At 39.8% G+C, this 18,316-nt stretch overlaps 2 protein-coding genes across 4 annotated transcripts in view; both read right to left on the minus strand.

Moving 5' to 3' along the window:
• Positions 1-1,201: 1,201 nt before the first annotated feature.
• fadd (Fas (tnfrsf6)-associated via death domain) lies at positions 1,202-3,524 on the minus strand. Its single transcript, XM_034198866.1, has 2 exons — positions 3,129-3,524; positions 1,202-1,585 (listed from the first exon to the last, which is right to left on the minus strand). Exons 1-2 carry the CDS (start codon positions 3,427-3,429, stop codon positions 1,314-1,316), a joined length of 573 nt encoding a protein of 190 aa, XP_034054757.1. The 5' UTR covers positions 3,430-3,524; the 3' UTR covers positions 1,202-1,313.
• Positions 3,525-8,351: 4,827 nt separating this feature from the next.
• The window catches only part of ano1a (anoctamin 1, calcium activated chloride channel a), a 98,596-nt gene continuing 88,631 nt past the window's right edge, over positions 8,352-18,316 (minus strand). For all 3 annotated transcript variants that reach the window (XM_034198840.1, XM_034198839.1, XM_034198838.1), the window contains 4 exons: positions 17,730-17,782; positions 17,396-17,580; positions 13,548-13,653; positions 8,352-12,165 (listed from right to left, as the gene is read on the minus strand). In XM_034198840.1, coding sequence (XP_034054731.1) covers positions 11,872-12,165; positions 13,548-13,653; positions 17,396-17,580; positions 17,730-17,782 — 638 coding nt within the window. In that variant the 3' untranslated portion in view covers positions 8,352-11,871. The remainder of the gene's footprint in view (positions 12,166-13,547; positions 13,654-17,395; positions 17,581-17,729; positions 17,783-18,316) is intronic.

Raw genomic sequence — 18,316 nt, forward strand, 5'->3', positions numbered from 1 at the left:
GATCGCAGTTTACCTGAGAGGATCACAGTTTACCTGAGAGGATCACAGTTTACCACAGCTGAAGACTTCTCCACGCTGCTTTCAAACTGTGAGTAAACAACGCACACTTCACTTGGAGGCTGTCTGAAGGTGTACACAGGTCTCAGATGGACTTGGTATCACATTAAGAACGATATTCAGTAATAAGTCTGGCAACAATAGCTGGTTTAAATGATTTATTGGAGTTCGCAATGTTTTGAACAGACATCCCCAGTCAACTAGTTTTTCTTTTTGTAGTCCTCGCTGTTTGCGTCCGGCTATCGTCCATCGTAACCACAACCTCTCACACTGGTACTGAATGTGCATCAAAGTCTTCCTACCGAGCCAAATATACCAAAAGATGTATGTAAATGACAGAAGAAGCGATCGAAATGTGTATTTCAGTCGAAGGCCACGCACCCCACCTCTGTAAACCAGTTAATCCGGAACACCGGCGTTAGCTACAGTTAATGTTAGCTAATGTCAGTCACATCACAACATTCTAAAGTTAGCTATCATATATCAGGCTATAACTAAAGTAGTATTGATAATATAGTAACGTTACTGGCAGGACTGTTGATACTGATCCATAACAGAAACTAATGCGCAAGTATCAGCCGTGTCTCGCGTTACCTAATGCAACTCTACACTACGTCTTACCGGAGGGGAGAGAGAGAGAGGAGCGAATGTGGGAGAGAGATGTAATACGGTCGTCTCCTGATAAACGTTTTGTTTGATAGGCCTCAGCTGTGGAGAGTATGTGCTGCAGGGAGGTGGATGCACCTCGCACAACGCACCCAGGAACGAAAGCTAGCTCCGGTCCTTTTCCTGTTAGGGAAACTGTGGACTCGATGTCCTGACAGGCTGGAGTTTGTGCAACCTACGGTAAAATTACCGAAAAAATACCAGCTCACTAAATCACAACCGCTCAAACCAACTACAAACTACTACCGCGGATTGGGCAGAGAAGGAGTCCGAGAAAGTTGCTCCCCCATGTGACGTAATATGACGCGTTTGACGTAAAAAAAAAAGCAGTTTTTAGTAGCAGAGCTCAAAACGGCTCCTTTCCCTCTGAATTCCTGCCCTTATGTCTTGTATCAAATCCTGCATTAACTTTTTTAATTGTAATTTTTAGGCAAGGTTAAGCATAAATCTATTAAAAAAACAAACCTACAAGTTGCTCTTTAAGTTGATTATTTTGCATAGTTTTATATATTTGCGTATCATTCTCTTGATATTGTTTCTTGTAGTTTAATCACAGCCCTCACAGTTCTGTCAGACTGTTGTGTGGATCCTCAACAGGAGGGCAGGCTGTCCTCCACCTGGTCGGCGGTGCGGTTCAGCATGCAGGCTCTCAGGGCCTGGATCAGCTCCTGGGTCTGGGCCTGGGCCCCCCGACTCCTCCTCCACTCCTTCAGCAGCTCCCTGGTTGTTTCCTCCAGATCTGTGGGATGCCTCTTGGAGACGGAGTCTATCTTCACCTCCGTCAGGCCCAGTCTGCGGCCCATTTTACGCCAATTCTTTCCCAGATTCTCCACGATCACCTCTGTGGCGATGCCCAGTTTATCTGATGAAAGGAGGAGGAGGCATTATGGGTTGGCAGGAGAGAAATAATTTGTATTTCTCTAATTATAATACATTCTGAAATAAAGTATACTCAGGCAAATATGAAACTCATCTACTCAAACACCCTTCCCAGGACAAAAATGACATTTGGAAGCTAAAAGGAACAATTTGGAACAGTTGAGGGTTTGGCGATTTATAATTTTGTCATTTTATTTAGCTAATTTAAAAGTCAGCAGTTTCAAACAAATCTCCTAAACATGTATTTGCTATTTTTCCCCCAAAACATTCTTCCAAGAACAAGACCGCTTCTTACATGGTCATTTCATTTTCACATGCTGATAGCTCCACAAAAGTATGATGCTGATCCACAATCCATCCGACTAGTTCAAGGAAAATGTGGAACTGCAAACACTACTACTTAAGGGAAGATTGTACAGACAAATACATTGTTTTTTATGTACCGTTACATTTTGAGAGTTTGTTTGGGCTATTTTTATCCAATGAAATGTTCTTTCAGACTAGAACCAATAACATCCAAAAAGCACATTTTAGTGTTACCTTACCAGCTTGGTTTATTTTTGTCTTTAGATTTCTCCTAAATTGAACAAAAGTTAGCATTAGAGAAGGCCTCATTTGCATATCTAATCATGGTGAAAATAGTTTTTGTTTTTTTTAAATGCTGATGGTAGTTTTTTCATTTATAAAGTATGCATGGGTCCAAAGAGTTGTCCTTAGTTAAAGCATTTGACTCTAAAATTATATTTAAAAAATGAAACTGTGTACTTGTGTTTTAAAACACATTGATCTATTTACAGTCTACATAATTACATATCATTACAATATGCAGTATGTTGTTCCACTGTACAATATTAAATATTACATTTTGTTTTAATTCAATATAGTTAACATATATTTGTTGATTTCTTTCCTGCATTTAACTTGCACCATTGTGTCACTTGCTCAATTCTTATATATAAGATATATACTTGCATTTTTTACAATGTATTTTTTATAAATCATTAAATAAGACAATTAAAGTACTTATTACTTAGTGACTTGTGTATTGAAGTAACAGCATCAAATGTGCTGTGGTACGAACATAACTTTTAATAGTGAACAACGTTTAATTTTCAGAATAATAAACATGGATTATTATCATTTATTTATTTTACAATATAGGCCTACAGACAATGTGAATTTCATTAAAGTATATAAATAGTTAAAGCCTTTGAATGTTGAAATGCATTTAGAGGAGTAAATAGTAGGCCTACTGTGTTTGCCTGAATGGAGTAGAAGTATTATACTTCTACTCCATATACTTCTTCACTTCTATAGCAACATGACATTGAAATACTCAATTAAAGCAACATAAAATAATACTTCAGTACAGTACAAGAGTGTATGTGTCGAGTAGGGAAGTTAGTTAGGCTACTGTACACCAATGGTAATGTGTACACAGTCTATGGTATGGGAGTTGTAGTCCTAGAGGAGTAACACCCTCTGTGGAACTACAAACAGTAGGTAGCAGTGTGACTGTAGCCCACCTCTCTCCTCTTTGTCCGGCAGGACGTCGCTCAGATCGGCCTGACTCTCGAAGCTCTCCAACCTCTCCGCCAGGTCTTGCCGCTGGATTTGTGTGAGGAAGCGGCTCAGGCAGTCGGTGTTGTCTGCTCCGAGCTTCATTCTCTCGGTCAGCACCTGGAAGAGTCGGACCCCGCTGGATATCTTCTCCAGCTCCCGCTTCCCCAGCATGTCCCCGCACAGGAACTTCAAGTCCTCCAGCTGCTTCTCCGTCAGCTGGTTGGAGATGTCCAGCAGCAGGCTGTTGAACTGGAGGGAGCTCATGTCGGTGTTCACGGTGAGCCTCCGCCGAGACACCGAGCAGTCTGAGGGAGGGAGCGGGAGGAGGAAGCAGCGTTTCACTTTCACTTCCGCCTGTTGCACTGTCGGTTAGTCCAGCTGATCCATTCAATTCATTTCAAATAGCTTTATTGGCATGAGCATAATGACAAACATGAGTACATAATCATTCATAACATGAACTAGAAAAATATATAAACAAAACAAACACAGATCCTTTACTTAGATACAAGTACAAATACTAGGATCTTAAAATAATCCACTATAAAATCCTTAAGTAAAAGTTCAAAAATATAAGCATCAAAATCAGCATATCATGTGTTTTTATTTTTATATGTAAAAAATAAAATCGTAAAGGGGAGTGTTTATATAAATGTAATTAAAAAGTAAGATATTAGCCTCTAAAATGTAGCAGAGTAGAGATTTAAAGTAGCATAAAATGGATATTACAAATGTGTCAAAAAAGTACTTAAATACAATACTTGATTAATTGTACATAGTTGCTTTCCAGTTTCCACCACTGGTTACGTCTTTAAGTGTTGGTTTGGAATGGATCCTACCTCTACTGTGTCTTAGTGTTTCTTGTTTGTCACTTTTCCGGTCACTTCCTTGAATGTGACTCCTACCTGCACTGAGTCACATCTGGACGACTGATGTCAGGTGCAAGAAGAGAGCACACATGAATATTATTTAAAAATGAAAATCAATACAAAATGTAAGGATAAAATGTGCATATCATTTGAAGATGATGTGATAGAATTATTTATTATTATTTTTTGCACAAGGATGGACTGAATCCAAACTAAGTTTTTAACACTCCTACCAAAAACCACAGCAATATGGCACCACCATAACAATATATTATAAATGAGAACGCAATAAAAACTTATTCATAAAAAAAAACCATTTATTTTATTTTGAATCATTTTTATTCTCATAATCCTTACCTCCCCTGGCATGTTTCTAATCATACAAGGTGTTGTGCTTTCCGTCAGTCATATTTGCTATTTCTATTGTGAGTCTTATTGGACAATTTCACACTTACATTACGAGTTCAGATATGTAGACAGAATATGTCTGCCAACACCAAATTATTATATGTGTATCAATTAAAGGATATGAATATTTTATTTTGAAATATTTCTATCATCAAACACTTCCTTTTTTACCATGGAATATGCACCACGATCACACATTATAAGAGTGTATCTCCACAAAATAAGCTATAATACAATCTTAGTGGTATATATTGTGTTTCTATCCTCCTGAGACCCAGAAAGAAAAAGGTTTCAAATATCCTTTTTTTTTTTTAGATCACACAAGTCTTTAGGGTGGTATTAACATAATGACAAACATAAACTATATTGTGTGTCGTCTGAAGAGGACATCAGGTGTTAGTTATGCAAAGCATAGTATACAGACAACATTAACATACAAGTACATTTAGACAACATTAGAGCACAACAACTCAATGCAACAAATATTGAGCCCTCATTTGTAGTACTCCATCCTTTTCTGAAATGCAGAGATACATCTGACACTTGAGGCACTTGATGTATGTTTTCCCACTGCATCCGTCTGCCATGAACCCTACAGAAACCTACGTGTTAGTTGTGGCTCATAGTGGACTACATTTGTGTCGTGTAAAATGGGGCAAATAAAAAGTTAGTAAATCCCCATGCACTCCTCAGAGGACATTCATAAAAACATTTAGTTTGAGGTCAAATAAGTATTACACTGCTCTGAAACTCACTACACTAACTCCTAAGATGTTCCCTATAATTAATTAAAAATATTGAACTCACAACACTGGTAATTACAAAATTACAATTTATCTTTCTATAAATAGTCCTTGTGTTGATGGACGCCATTTTGAAATACAATGAGATTATCTTTTTCAAAGCCACACCCCCACATATGTCACATGTCTGAAAAGCCCAGGGCTGTGGAGTACAATAGGACGTAATGCTGTGGCATGTATAACCTCATAGTTATGGACCAAAACCAAATGTCAAAAAGGACAAAAATGAATGGGTGGGTCTCAGGAGGATCTATAGTACATTGAATAAAAATGCCATGAAGTGAATACAGGAATTTACAATAAATGTCCGAAGGCTGCAGACAGTTCATCTCGCATTTATTTGCATTTAGTTGAACCAAAAACAGACTCAAAATCGCAGGGACAGACAGATCGGTTATACATGCATAAACACTCACACATGTTGTGAAATGTGCTTTGACACAATGTTATAATAGATATTAGCACAACTTGCAGTGTTTGATTCATGCTGTAACTACAACATGACACACAAGGCAGGGGACATTTCATGGGGGACGCCAGGGAGGGGCTTCACATGTGACATAATCTTATAAGAGATTTAAGAGGGAAAACACACAGCTAACACTAGCTCCGCAGTCCTGTGACAGCATCTATCACTGAATATCAACACTAACCTACTTACATACAGAGTATTACGATTTGGTAAAAAATAAAATGTGCAGTCTTTGCTCAAAAAGCGAGTCATTTTCCAAGAAAAAGCAACATCTTCTGTGATAGAATGTCTTTGTAGTCTGTATTAGGAGATGTTTTCTCACGCACCCTCCCAGGTACATCGAGAGGTCCAAATTCATCGTTTCCACTAAATAATTCAAATGAAGACAATCAGATAAAATACATCACTGTCTTTGTGATAGTCTTAATAGATAGGTGGTCTCCTGTGGGCTGATAAAACCATTTGACACATTAAATGCATTTTCATCGACAACATTTTGATCTAAACGTGATTATACATCACGGGAAAATAAAATAATAATACATTCTATAAGTCTGGGTTAGGGCTTAAATCAGGAGTAGTTTGATATATATACAGCAGGGGGCAGGTTTCGACACATGGGTGAGTTTGGAGTGTACATGTGACTGCTCCTTCCAGAACATTAAAGTGGCATCCAGTCACTCCCCGTGTTATTTTTTGCAGATTGATAAATACAAAACAAAATATTATTCAGTCTTTGTGCTGCAAAGAGTTGCAGCTTTAGGTAAATGCCAATTCATTCAAAGCTTTAAATAAGGCAAGATAATAAAATATAAACAGTGTTGCCTTTGCTTTGTACTGATCTGCTGATGGAAATCTGAAATAAGTCAGAATAGTTGAGGGAGTTCCTGAAGTAGGCAGTAAATCAGTCACTTCGCTTAAAAACTATCACTGTGGTGTGAGCAAACCCCGGCGCTGCTTTTAAGGGTCCTTAAGAAGCTCAAAATTCCTACTTTAGCCAGATGCAGAGTTCCCTTAAGGTCACCTATTATGCAAAATGCACTTTTTTATGTATTTTATACATAAATATGTGTCCCCGGCAGAGTTGGGTGTAACGCGTTACTGTAATAATATTACTTTTGTCGGTAACGGAGTAGTGTAACGCGTTACTTTTATAATTCAGCAATCACACTACAGTTACTAACATTGCCCCGACACGCGTTACTTCGTTACTTTTATAAAATAATCACACTCACTGACAGACAAGAGGGGTTTCCGCCGCAGGTTTACAGTCTATGGTTTATATACATGTAGGCCTATGTAATCTGCGAGACCACATCTCCACGTGCAGTGCTGCATAAACATGGATGAGTCTTTTCATCTGTAAACTCCCTCAACGCGTCGCTCGCTCTCTTTTGTTGATCGCCCTCTCACGGGTGAACAGTTCAATGCCCCGCTTCATTGTAGGAATTCTGCCATGTCTCCACCACTTTAGTTTGACCATCTCTGTTACTAAGTTATGGAATACTAAATAAATAATTAATTAGATACCTTACCGTTACTGCGCTCATAAAGAATGATAAGAATAATGCGTCTTGAACTGGTTTCATTAATTAGTGTCTTGACGTTTCACAGACTGTTAGCTTGTTGTGTGGCTGGTAGCCTATTGTAGAGAAAGACTTGTGTTATGTCTTCCTTAATGCAATAGTAATTGGGGGTGCAAGTGGAGTCTCGCAGAGGCAAAACTGTGGCGCGCTTACACTGTAGGTGCACCGCAGTCTGCGTGATCTGCCTGTAGGTAGGGGCGGGCCGGCCCTGCGAGTAAAGTAACGAGTAAAGTAACGAGTTACTTTATGTAGAGAGTAACGAAGTAGTGTAATATATTACTTTTTTAAAAAGTAATATGTAGTATGTAATATATTACTTTTTTTTAGTAACGACCCCATCTCTGGTCCCCGGTGTGTAAGGAGACTCACAAAGTGTCAGAAAATAAAACCCTCTCTCTTTTCTTCCTTACCCACATCTCTAAAAACTGGGGTACAACGGAGCTGATCCAGATTTGATGCGGTAATGACGTAATATCGGAAATGTGGGCTGGCTTTACGTTGAACTGCTGGCAACGTTCTGCCCCAACCTATCGTCCCCTATCAGAAACATCGCTGTATCAGAAACAATGCGCGACGTGTTTTGGAAGTAATATGGTCTGTGTTTACATTAGCAAGCATCGCTAACACTCAGAGCTAACGCTGTACTGGAGAGAGTATGTGTAAATAAGCCTGATATAAAAGGTACTGTCCTTGTGGTGAACCCGAAAGAGAGAAAGCGTTTGAGCTCCATACTGTTTCAGAAATAATCCTTGAGTTTCTGCTGGTAGGCAGCCTTCTCTTCACAGAGCTCACTGCTTGCATGCGAGCAGTCCAAAGGGGCGTGGCCAGCAGCAGCTCGGTTACTTTTAAAGGGCCAGACCCAGAATCAGCACTTTAGTAACAGGGCTGAAATAGAGGCATGCTACAATGGGTGATCTGTTTGGTATTTTGAGCAAAACAGATTTTGTATAGATATGGTCAATAATATATTGTTCAAATATAGCATAATAGGTGAGCTTTAAGTAATGAGCCCATAGTGCTATCAGTGTGGTTCCATTCACCAATCAAATTTGTTTCAAGATGCAGTTTTCTGATTTTATATAAGAACACGATGGACATATTTGTACCACTACACGTGACTTTAAACATTGAAATCCATCTTCAGTGCACAACTTTAAATGTATAAAATGTAACATTTCCGCAAATAAAATGTCTATAAAAAAGACTAGTTCTACGTAACATACTTTGCTTAGTTGTGTACATACAATATGCAAAATGTTTTCAACCATTTTCAAATATACAGAAGTCCTTAACCGTTTTCTTTAAGTCATCTGTAATGGTGTTTCCCCTTTGCAAATGCGGTCAAAACGGATTTTTTGCCACATTTTTTAAGATCTTCTTGAGATTTTGTTTGTTATAACTATATATATTTATACCTAATGAAGAATTTAGTTTAAGGGACATTTGGAACTTAGAAGCAGTTAGCTTCTGACCCTCATTGTAGAGAGGACACCTCTGCTGATAATTTGGATCATGGTAAAAACCTTCTAAACGATGACCAATCTTAACTGGAAGCAGACTGCAAACAAAAAGTGGATATAGCAACCACCCATTGGCTAGTGACACATAATAAGGAAGCTTTTTTGTCTTTAATATAAAAGCTGCATTCAAGTCCCGTGAGAAAGGTGGCCACAAAGGTTGCATGGTGTTGAAGCCTCAAATGTAGCACTTTCGGCCATCTGGTTTCTTGGCCTCATCATCTTGGAGAGAGAGGGTGAAGTATAGGGATGGGTATCGTTAGGATTTGATCGATACCGGTATTTTTCAATACTCTTATCGATACTTTTCAATAATTTGGTGCTCAAAATTATAGACATGATTACAAGATGTGAAGATTAAACAACTGTCATTTTATTGTAATTTATTTTTATATATTATTTAATGTAACTTTTTCAATGTCATACCAAGCAGGTATGAGTGTGTTTGACAGTGTGTCTCTGGAAGGGGGGCGGTAATTAGGGGCAGTTCATAAATCCATGTAAATATGACCATTATTCAGTTAAAACGAGACGCAGGGTGCGCACATCCTAAACCGGAAGCTCCCGTCAGCTAACCATTATAATCCGTTTATTATTTATAATTGTAATGATGGATTATCAGTAATTATTTTAAAGTTACACAGAGACATTGGATTAACCGTTTTTATGCCCTTGATCACAAAACAGCAAAGGTAAGACATCATTATCATCATGGCTACGTAAAGTGAAGTTGTTTTCTTGCTCTTTCCTGGCTGCTAGTTCAGTGAGTTTTGGTCGTACAGTTACACCAATGGAATCTCAGCTTTCATGTGATATGTTGTTTGTGCAGATAAAATGATAAAATGACTTAGAAAAGATCGCTTTTGCCAGTTATGTGCTAAAGTAGCCGTTAGCCCCGTTAGCCCGTTTTGCTAAGTGTTGATTTAGACTCTTGGTGTTGGACTTCTGTTCCGTGTAGGTCAAATGGTTAATATCGTCTGTTAGCTGAGTTTCTTCCCGTTAAGTGGGTATGCATCATTATTAGGTTGTTAAATGTTAAGAAGCCTTGAGATGCTGTTTCTAGCAAGATGTTGCCCCTGCCCCTGCTATGGTCTGCCCCCGGGAGTCTCACAACAATAAGAATGCTGTTAGGAGAGATGACGAGTGACATTCACAGTGGCCAATCAGAGTGGTACTCAAACCGGATACGTCACACGGGATGAGGGTTCCCAACCAACCAGAATTATTTAAACTAAGGAGGTAGCGTAATTCATATACCGATAGCAGCACCAGCGGCTTAACGGTATACCAATACCGTCCAATCAGGTACCGGTACTGACTTAGTACCAGTTCTCGATACCCATCCCTAGTGAAGTATAATAAAACCAAATACTGAAGAAGAAACATTTCAGGCAATCAAACCATTACAATTAACTTCCATGTACTCAAAATCATTTACAAAATAAACATCATGCTATTTGGAGCTAGTGATTGAGATAACTCACTAGAAAATGATTTACTGTGGTATTTCATTGAGTGAAATTCATTTTCCTAGAGACTTCTATACAAGTGGACCCTCCTGGATATTAGGGATTCACATCCGCAAGATTTTTCAGGAGAAAATGAGTGCAGTGCAGCGGCAATGGTGGTTAAGACAACAACTCCCTTGATTACGCACTACTTCACTATGCTAACAAACTCTGTATTTTTTGCAACGTAAGTATTCATTGGCGCCCTGTTAATGAAAGCAGGTAAGTTAACATGAATTACAGATCGACCTTGCTAACCAAGCTATCAAACCAGCACTAGCGTTAGCTGGTAATTTAGTGCTTGTCATGCTAACAGTACCTAGCATCGCCTGGCCTCCCTCCTCTCCAGCTCCTAAAGTACCTCTCCTCCATGGATCATGCAAACCAAAATGGTGACAACCAAAATGGAACATTTGAGGCATGAAACAGTAGTCTACAAACCAATGGCTGATGTCACGGTAACTTCTGTACATTTACTTTGATATTCAGTCTGTGGTTTTCAACTTGTTGTGCTGACAACTTCCATAAGATAATCACTAAACAATCTATTTATAAAGCTTAAGGAATCATTTTCATTAAAAACTTGTGTTGAAAATATTTCTCTCGTGGTTATTAGGGCACACCCGAAGTATCTACACTACAGTATATCATCTCAGCGAGAGGAGCGTGACGTCACTTTGTGTTTATCCTCTAAATCTAGCCAAATACAGCTTTAAGACTCCAGTTAATTGGAATGAAAAATAATGTGACTTGTGCTTCCAGGAATAATGCCACTGAGCACTGTTTGACAGTTTGTACATAGTCAAAATATAACAAATGTAACAATGAGCAAAATGGTGCTCGTACAAAACAAGAGTACAAATTGATGACACAGAAGTTCTTCCAAAACCTTCTGGTGTTCATCTCAATAAACAAAACACATGTGCTAGACCATGTTGCGCATTAAAAACAGTACATCAATACAATCTTGCATTTGTATATAACTCTGCAAAGACACGGGGTAAAAGGCCTCTGAGCTTTAGTGTTGGCAGGAGAAAGGACTTCCTGTTGTGTTGGGAGGGAATTCTTCTCAGCAGGGCCATTTGGACGGAGGCTGTCTTTAATATAAAAGCTGCATTCAAGTCCCGTGAGAAAGGTGGCAGTTATGAACCTACAGTACTGCTCAAAAATATTCATATTAAGTTGCAGGTTGGGTTGGGTTTGGACATCCTGAATGAAGATCCCATTGACAAGGAATTTTCCCAGAGTCAAGTGAACTAATGGCTTGTTCCCTTCAAACACAGTTTGCGATTCTAAATCCAAGAGTATTGTTTAACCACTGGCTAGATGTATGCCTAATGTATGGCTTGCTCTTTACATGGGAAAAAGGGAAAAAAGATAAAAAGAGGCAAACAATTAGTTATACTGCTAACACGTTAATGTTTGAACTGCAGGTTAATTACTGCAAGTATTACCAAACAACATGAACGCAGCAAAGCTTTGCTGATTATTAAAAACTGATCATGTGTTTAAGGTCTTTAACAGCTGTCTTAAAGTAGCGTATTTACAGTTTATATATAGGTGCTGGGTTTTCTTCTGGCTGCTTGTGCTTGTTTTCCCACCCGACTGCGTGCGTGGCGGTTCTGGAGCGCGGCTGCGGGGGGGTCTGCGTCGCAGAGGAGGGGGAGTTGCAGTTGTCCTGGTTGTGGTTGTCCCGCGCTGCAAGCCTTTTGCCCTGCTCCTCCTTCATGAAGAGCTCCACCATGAGAATCTTCTCCTTGTGCATCTGGAGACTGATGTCCTTGGGGATGTCCGGGATCAGCCAGTCCACAAAGTCACTCATGAGCATCACCACGTTCTGCAGAGGGGGGCCAGAGAGAAGATGGGAACACCTCAGAAATAAAGCATGGAAGCACACAGCCTAGCCTAGTAACATAAAGCCAAGCTAAATAACTATTGTCCAACTGTTGTTTATTTGTGACATGCTGAGACCCTTTTTTGTGCCCAGATAGACCTCAAAGAAGGGCCCTTTTTCGACTACTGTTTTACTAATCAATAACATCAACAAACAAAAAAGAAGAAACCTGTGTCTAATACATCTTATCTAAAGCTTATGTGGTACTTTTTCTAATTGTGTGCTTACTAAGTATTATATGATCTGTGAGTTATATTAAACACAGTTTATGGCAAGCAGTATCTCAGCAGTACAATATCAGTGTCTTCCTATTGCCCGTCATTACTGAAGCATTGTGCCTGAAGATCCTCTGCCATGCCTGGTAGCAGAAGTAGAGGAGACTTGAACTTAATTAGTAATGTCTTTTAAACAGCTAACTTAAGCCATCATTGGTTACTGGTCAATCCAGAACAAGTTGTATCTCAACTAATCATTGTTAGGATGAGGATGTGTTTCTTTTCATTTGAAAGAGTCATTTTTGTAGGTTAGCAGCAAAAGCAATGAGGTCCACTACATTAGCTATCCTAGCTTTTTTTTCCTGTTGAGTTATTATTGAATATGTTTGATCCAAACTGTTTTGCCTTAGTGATTTTGGCTTAAGAACAAGTTAAAAAAGATTTGTCACGATAATTTTTAAAGAATATTATTTCTATTGTAAAGATACATCCTAAACGGGACATTTTACAGTATAACAATAAACTAGTTGGTGCACCGCAGTGGACAAACACTCCAAGGTAGACACTGTCTCATGAAACATTTTCTCAAAAAGCAGATACGTTTTTTTGAGAAGCTGACCATCTGCTAACAGATTGTATAAGTAAATTAAAATCTACAAATACATTTCAGAAAGGAAGTCCAACCAAAACAGAGCAGATGTCAAAAGATATATGCCAGGGACAACATGGTTTGATTTACTGTAGGTTAGAAATGTAAATAAGGCATAGCTAATAGGCATGATAACAAATAGCAAGTTATTGTTTTATTTTAAATTGACAGTGGTAATCTCCTTGTTTGGAGACATTTTTTTAATTAATCAAGTTAAAATAAAAATCAAGATAATTCAAATGAACTGAAGGGAAGCAGACAGCCTGTTCCCTTTAAAGACCTTTCATATTAAAGTCTGCAGAGAATCCCTCACTCACACACCTCATCAAATATGGATGAGTTGTTTGCACGTTTGCTTTCTTTACCCACATCAAATATGAATGATTAAAGTAAGTGACTGTGTGAAAGCATGTTGAAGCACACGGTGTGTGTGATATTAATATCTGTGTGTTGTTCCAAACCTGAAAGACAACAACGAAGGCGAGGCGAGCGGCCAGAACCGCCCAGAACTCTTTGGAGAGTTCATACTGTGAGCTGGAGGAGGGAGGCTCTCTGTAGTCCTTATACCTGGACACAGAACACATCTTTATTAAGAAATGCAATTTACATTTGATGCTTGTCAATCTAACCTATTCCCCTTAAAGAAATGGAGATCATCAATAGTACAAAGGACAGAAATACAGACGACGATGCTGTTTAATAGTTCATGGTTTTACTGTATAACAGTTCTAGTTTAGGAGGTCAGGCCATGAGAATAAGACTTTGAAAATGTCCTCCTGAGAATGGGAGGAGTTTTAGTATTGTTTGAATTTTGAATTATGAACCATCAGGACACCAATAGAGCTGTAATGTCACAAAAAATGTGCTAAGTTGCACATGAAGCCAAAATGGCAAGTTCAAGTACAAAATTCCCAGGATGTTCCGGCGATCTTTTACATCCATGGGCCCCAAAGGTCATCCGCCCTTAAGCTTTCCTCAATCCCCCCTTCCAGGCTGCTCAGTGATGTCTGATCTTGACTCCATCGTGTGAATGGAGGAGGGGAAATAACTGTAGATTCAGATGTTAGCGCTTTTTAAAAGGTCACCTATTGCAAAATCCACTTTTCATGTCTTTCATCAATAAATATGTTTCCCTCTGTGATAAGAGATTGGGAAAATATTCTTTCTCTTTTTGTCCTGATCCATCTATATAGAAACCTGTCTGAAAATTAGCTGATCAGATTTTGGCCACTTTGTGATGTCACAATGTTCTTTGGGTTGTGCAACCATTATAACCAACCAAGGTAACCCCCACCCACCTTATCACCTGGATCTCCTCCTAGAGCACCATTGTGTTTTTAGTAACCAATCATCTCAGTGGGGCGCTGCCCGCAGCCGCTCATTAGCATTTAAAGTTACAGAATCAGCACTTTTGGAACAGGGCTGAAACAGAGGGGTTTATGGGATGCTACAATGATCTGTTTGGTGTTTCAGTCAAACACTTCAGAGACATGTTCTGTACATATCTGAGACCTGTAATATATTGTTGAAAAAGAGTATAATAGGGAACCTTTAAGACGATTCAAAAAGGTGTACTTCAAAGACAAATCATACGCTGATTTACTGATGTGTGTTTTCCAATGTAAATCAATGAGAACAATTCTCTCTGGGCTCAATGGAATCAAATGACTGAGCTGTTATTTAATATTTCCCCTTTTGGCCAAAATGGCCACGTAGCTTGCTTCAAAACCCTGTGTTGTATACTTCCTCTGGGCTTGGCAGAGATGCCAATGCCACGGATACAGACCCCTCTGAAACACTGACCAATCAGAGTAGAATGGGCTTAAAGGTCCCATGTCATGCTTTTTTGGTTATTACCCGTCCCCTTGTGTGTGATGAAGGTTGTTCTGCATGTAAACGGTCTGCAGAGTCACAAACCCTCAAAGTACACCCTGTAGCGAGTAAAACTCTAACACAGAAAATACCTGTCTATGCTGTCTATGCCCAGAACACCTCGTTGGAGATTTCTCTTTTTCTTCCTGGGTACAGTGACGTATTTGGGTATAGTGACGTAACGTAACGGCTCTGCGGATTGGTCCAAATGCTACGTCCGCGGAGCCGTCACACACTCAATCTTTTCTCAGCTGCAGCTCTGCCGATTGTTCCGCCTGAGACGGCGGGATGCGGCGAGGCTGGGAGTTTGTGTGTGTGAGCACACACACAAACTCCCAGCCAGGCTGCGGGTGTGTGTGTGAGCTCGGGCTGGGTTTCGCTGTCTCGCAGACGGCCACTGGGCTCACAGGGAGGGGGGGGGCAGGAGCTCCAACAAGCCGTTTAGGACAGAGAGTGAATACACATACTATACAGAGATGCTGTGTGAGAAACCAATGTGATTTTGGAAAATTGCACAATATAAATACATTTTAGTAGACCTCAACAATGGAATTATGATCAGTGGAAATGGCCATGACATGGGACCTTTAAAGAAACAGGCGCCAAAACGGAACATTTCAAACCAAGGGTGAATATAGATATATATGCTATATATGATATATACAGTGGGGCAAAAAAGTATTTAGTCAGCCACCAATTGTGCAAGTTCTCCCACTTAAAAAGATGAGGCCTGTAATTTTCATCCTAGGTACACTTCAACTACGAGAGACAAAATGGGGGGAAAGAATCCAGGAAATCACATTGTAGGATTTTTAATGAATTCATTGGTAAATTCCTCGGTAAAATAAGTATTTGGTCACCTACAAACAAACAAGATTTCTGGCTCTCACAGACCTGTAACTTCTTCTTTAAGAGCCTCCTCTGTCCTCCACTCGTTAACTGTATTAATGGCACCTGTTTGAACTCGTTATCAGCATAAAAGACACCTGTCCACAACCTCAAACAGTCACACTCCAAACTCCACTATGGCCAAGACCAAAGAGCTGTCAATGGACACCAGAAACAAAATTGTAGACCTGCACCAGGCTGGGAAGACTGAATCTGCAATAGGTAAGCAGCTTGGTGTGAAGAAATCAACTGTGGGAGCAATTATTAGAAAATGGAAGACATACAAGACCACTGATAATCTCCCTCGATCTGGGGCTCCACGCAAGATCTCACCCTGTGGGGTCAAAATGATCACAAGAACGGTGAGCAAAAATCCCAGAACCACATGGAGGGACCTAGTCAATGACCTGCAGAGAGCTGGGACCAAAGTAACAAAGGCTACCATCAGTAACACACTACGCCGCCAGGGACTCAAATCCTGCAGTGCCAGACGTGTCCCCTTGCTTAAGCCAGTACATGTCCAGGCCCGTCTGAAGTTTGCTAGAGAGCATTTAGATGATCCAGAAGAGGATTGGGAGAATGTCATATGGTCAGATGAAACCAAAATAGAACTTTTTGGTAAAAACTCAACTAGACGTGTTTGGAGGAGAAAGAATGCTGAGTTGCATCCAAAGAACACCATACCTACTGTGAAACATGGGGGTGGAAACATCATGCTTTGGGGCTGTTTTTCTGCAAAGGGACCAGGACGACTGATCCGTGTAAAGGAAAGAATGAATGGGGCCATGTATCGTGAGATTTTGAGTGACAACCTCCTTCCATCAGTAAGGCCATTGAAGATGAAACGTGGCTGGGTCTTTCAGCATGACAATGATCCCAAACACACCGCCCGGGCAACAAAGGAGTGGCTTCGTAAGAAGCATTTCAAGGTCCTGGAGTGGCCTAGCCAGTCTCCAGATCTCAACCCCATAGAAAATCTTAGGAGGGAGTTGAAAGTCTGTGTTGCCCAGCGACAGCCCCAAAACATCACTGCTCTAGAGGAGATCTGCATGGAGGAATGGGCCAAAATACCAGCAACAGTGTGTGAAAACCTTGTGAAGACTTACAGAAAACGTTTGACCTCTGTCATTGCCAACAAAGGGTATATAACAAAGTATTGAGATGAACTTTTGTTATTGACCAAATACTTATTTTCCACCATCATTTGCAAATGAATTCTTTAAAAATCAGACAATGTGATTTTCTGGATTTTTTTCTTTCTCATTCTGTCTCTCATAGTTGAAGTGTACCTAGGATGAAAATTACAGGCCTCTCTCGTCTTTTTAAGTGGGAGAACTTGCACAATTGGTGGCTGACTGATTGATTGATTGATTGATTGATTGACTAAATACTTTTTTGCCCCACTGTATATGTATGAGATAAATAATGTGTTTTTTGAAAATCAATACGTGTGAAAAAAACTAGAATGAACGTTCAAATGTGTCCAATAAATCTCCTTTAAATATATCACTTTTGGTGAAGTGGTCCTGGATATAAAGTTAAATGTTACCTGCATATTTCTACTTTGTAGCCCAGGTGCATTGGCTGGAGAGGGGCTGTGCCGGGCTGGAAGTCGCTGACGTTGAAGTACGACAGGGTGTGGTTGACGAAGCCGTGCATGGTGCCGTCCAGGCTGTACATGTACTGGTACACCAGCCGAGGGATGAAGTCCGAGGTGAAGGAGATGACAAAGGCCTGGGGGCAGAGAACTGCTAATCAGCGCATTCCCTTAATTTGTCTTTGTTATTTTGAATTACAGAGGAAGAAAATCTCCATAATCTGACATTTTTATTCTTCAGACATGTTTTTGAAGTACAACAGTGCAGTGACGGTAAAGGACTTACATTTACGATGACTGCTACCTTGCTGAGGCCTCTCAAGAGGTTGTACCAGATGCCTGCAGAAAGACAGAAGGTCTGCCATTAAGCTGGGAAACAGGAGCTTCAACTGGGACATGCACACACAGACCTTAAAGGGGGCTTCAGCTCCTGCAGACTGGCCTCCTCAGGTTTTTTCAGAAGGTCAATTGGTATTCAATAGTTTTGACAATGTTACTAAGCATATTTGCAGAACCTCTTAATCTGCTCTACACTCAGATTTACACATCCCATAAGGCCCAATGCCTTTGTTTAATCTGCTTTTACATTTACACTTACCCTAACTCCCTCATCCTATTGGAACATGCTTCCAGCTGAGCTTATACTGACATTCATCCCATGGTGCAACTAAATGGAATTTAAGCAACTCATAAGTTTGACTACTTCTTTTTGTTATTATTAATTTGAATGAATTAAGCTGTTTGGAAGCCCTCAGTGCATGAAGGGTATTTAAGGGTTTCCCTACAATTCTACACTACTGAAAAAAAGAAATGCTATTTCTGATCATTTTATTATTGCTACAATATGTTTGTTCAAGAGTTTGGTAAAGCTAG

This window comes from Gymnodraco acuticeps, unplaced genomic scaffold, assembly GCF_902827175.1.
Source record: "Gymnodraco acuticeps unplaced genomic scaffold, fGymAcu1.1, whole genome shotgun sequence".
NCBI classification, from domain to species: Eukaryota; Metazoa; Chordata; class Actinopteri; order Perciformes; family Bathydraconidae; genus Gymnodraco; species Gymnodraco acuticeps.

Coding starts and splice junctions, on each gene's coding strand:
- fadd (XM_034198866.1), bottom strand. CDS start 3,429: ATGAGCTCCCTCCAGTTCAACAGCCTGCTGCTGGACATCTCCAACCAG. Junction 1,586..3,128: donor GCCGGACAAAGAGGAGAGAG/GTGGGCTACAGT, acceptor TCCTTTCATCAG/ATAAACTGGGCATCGCCACA.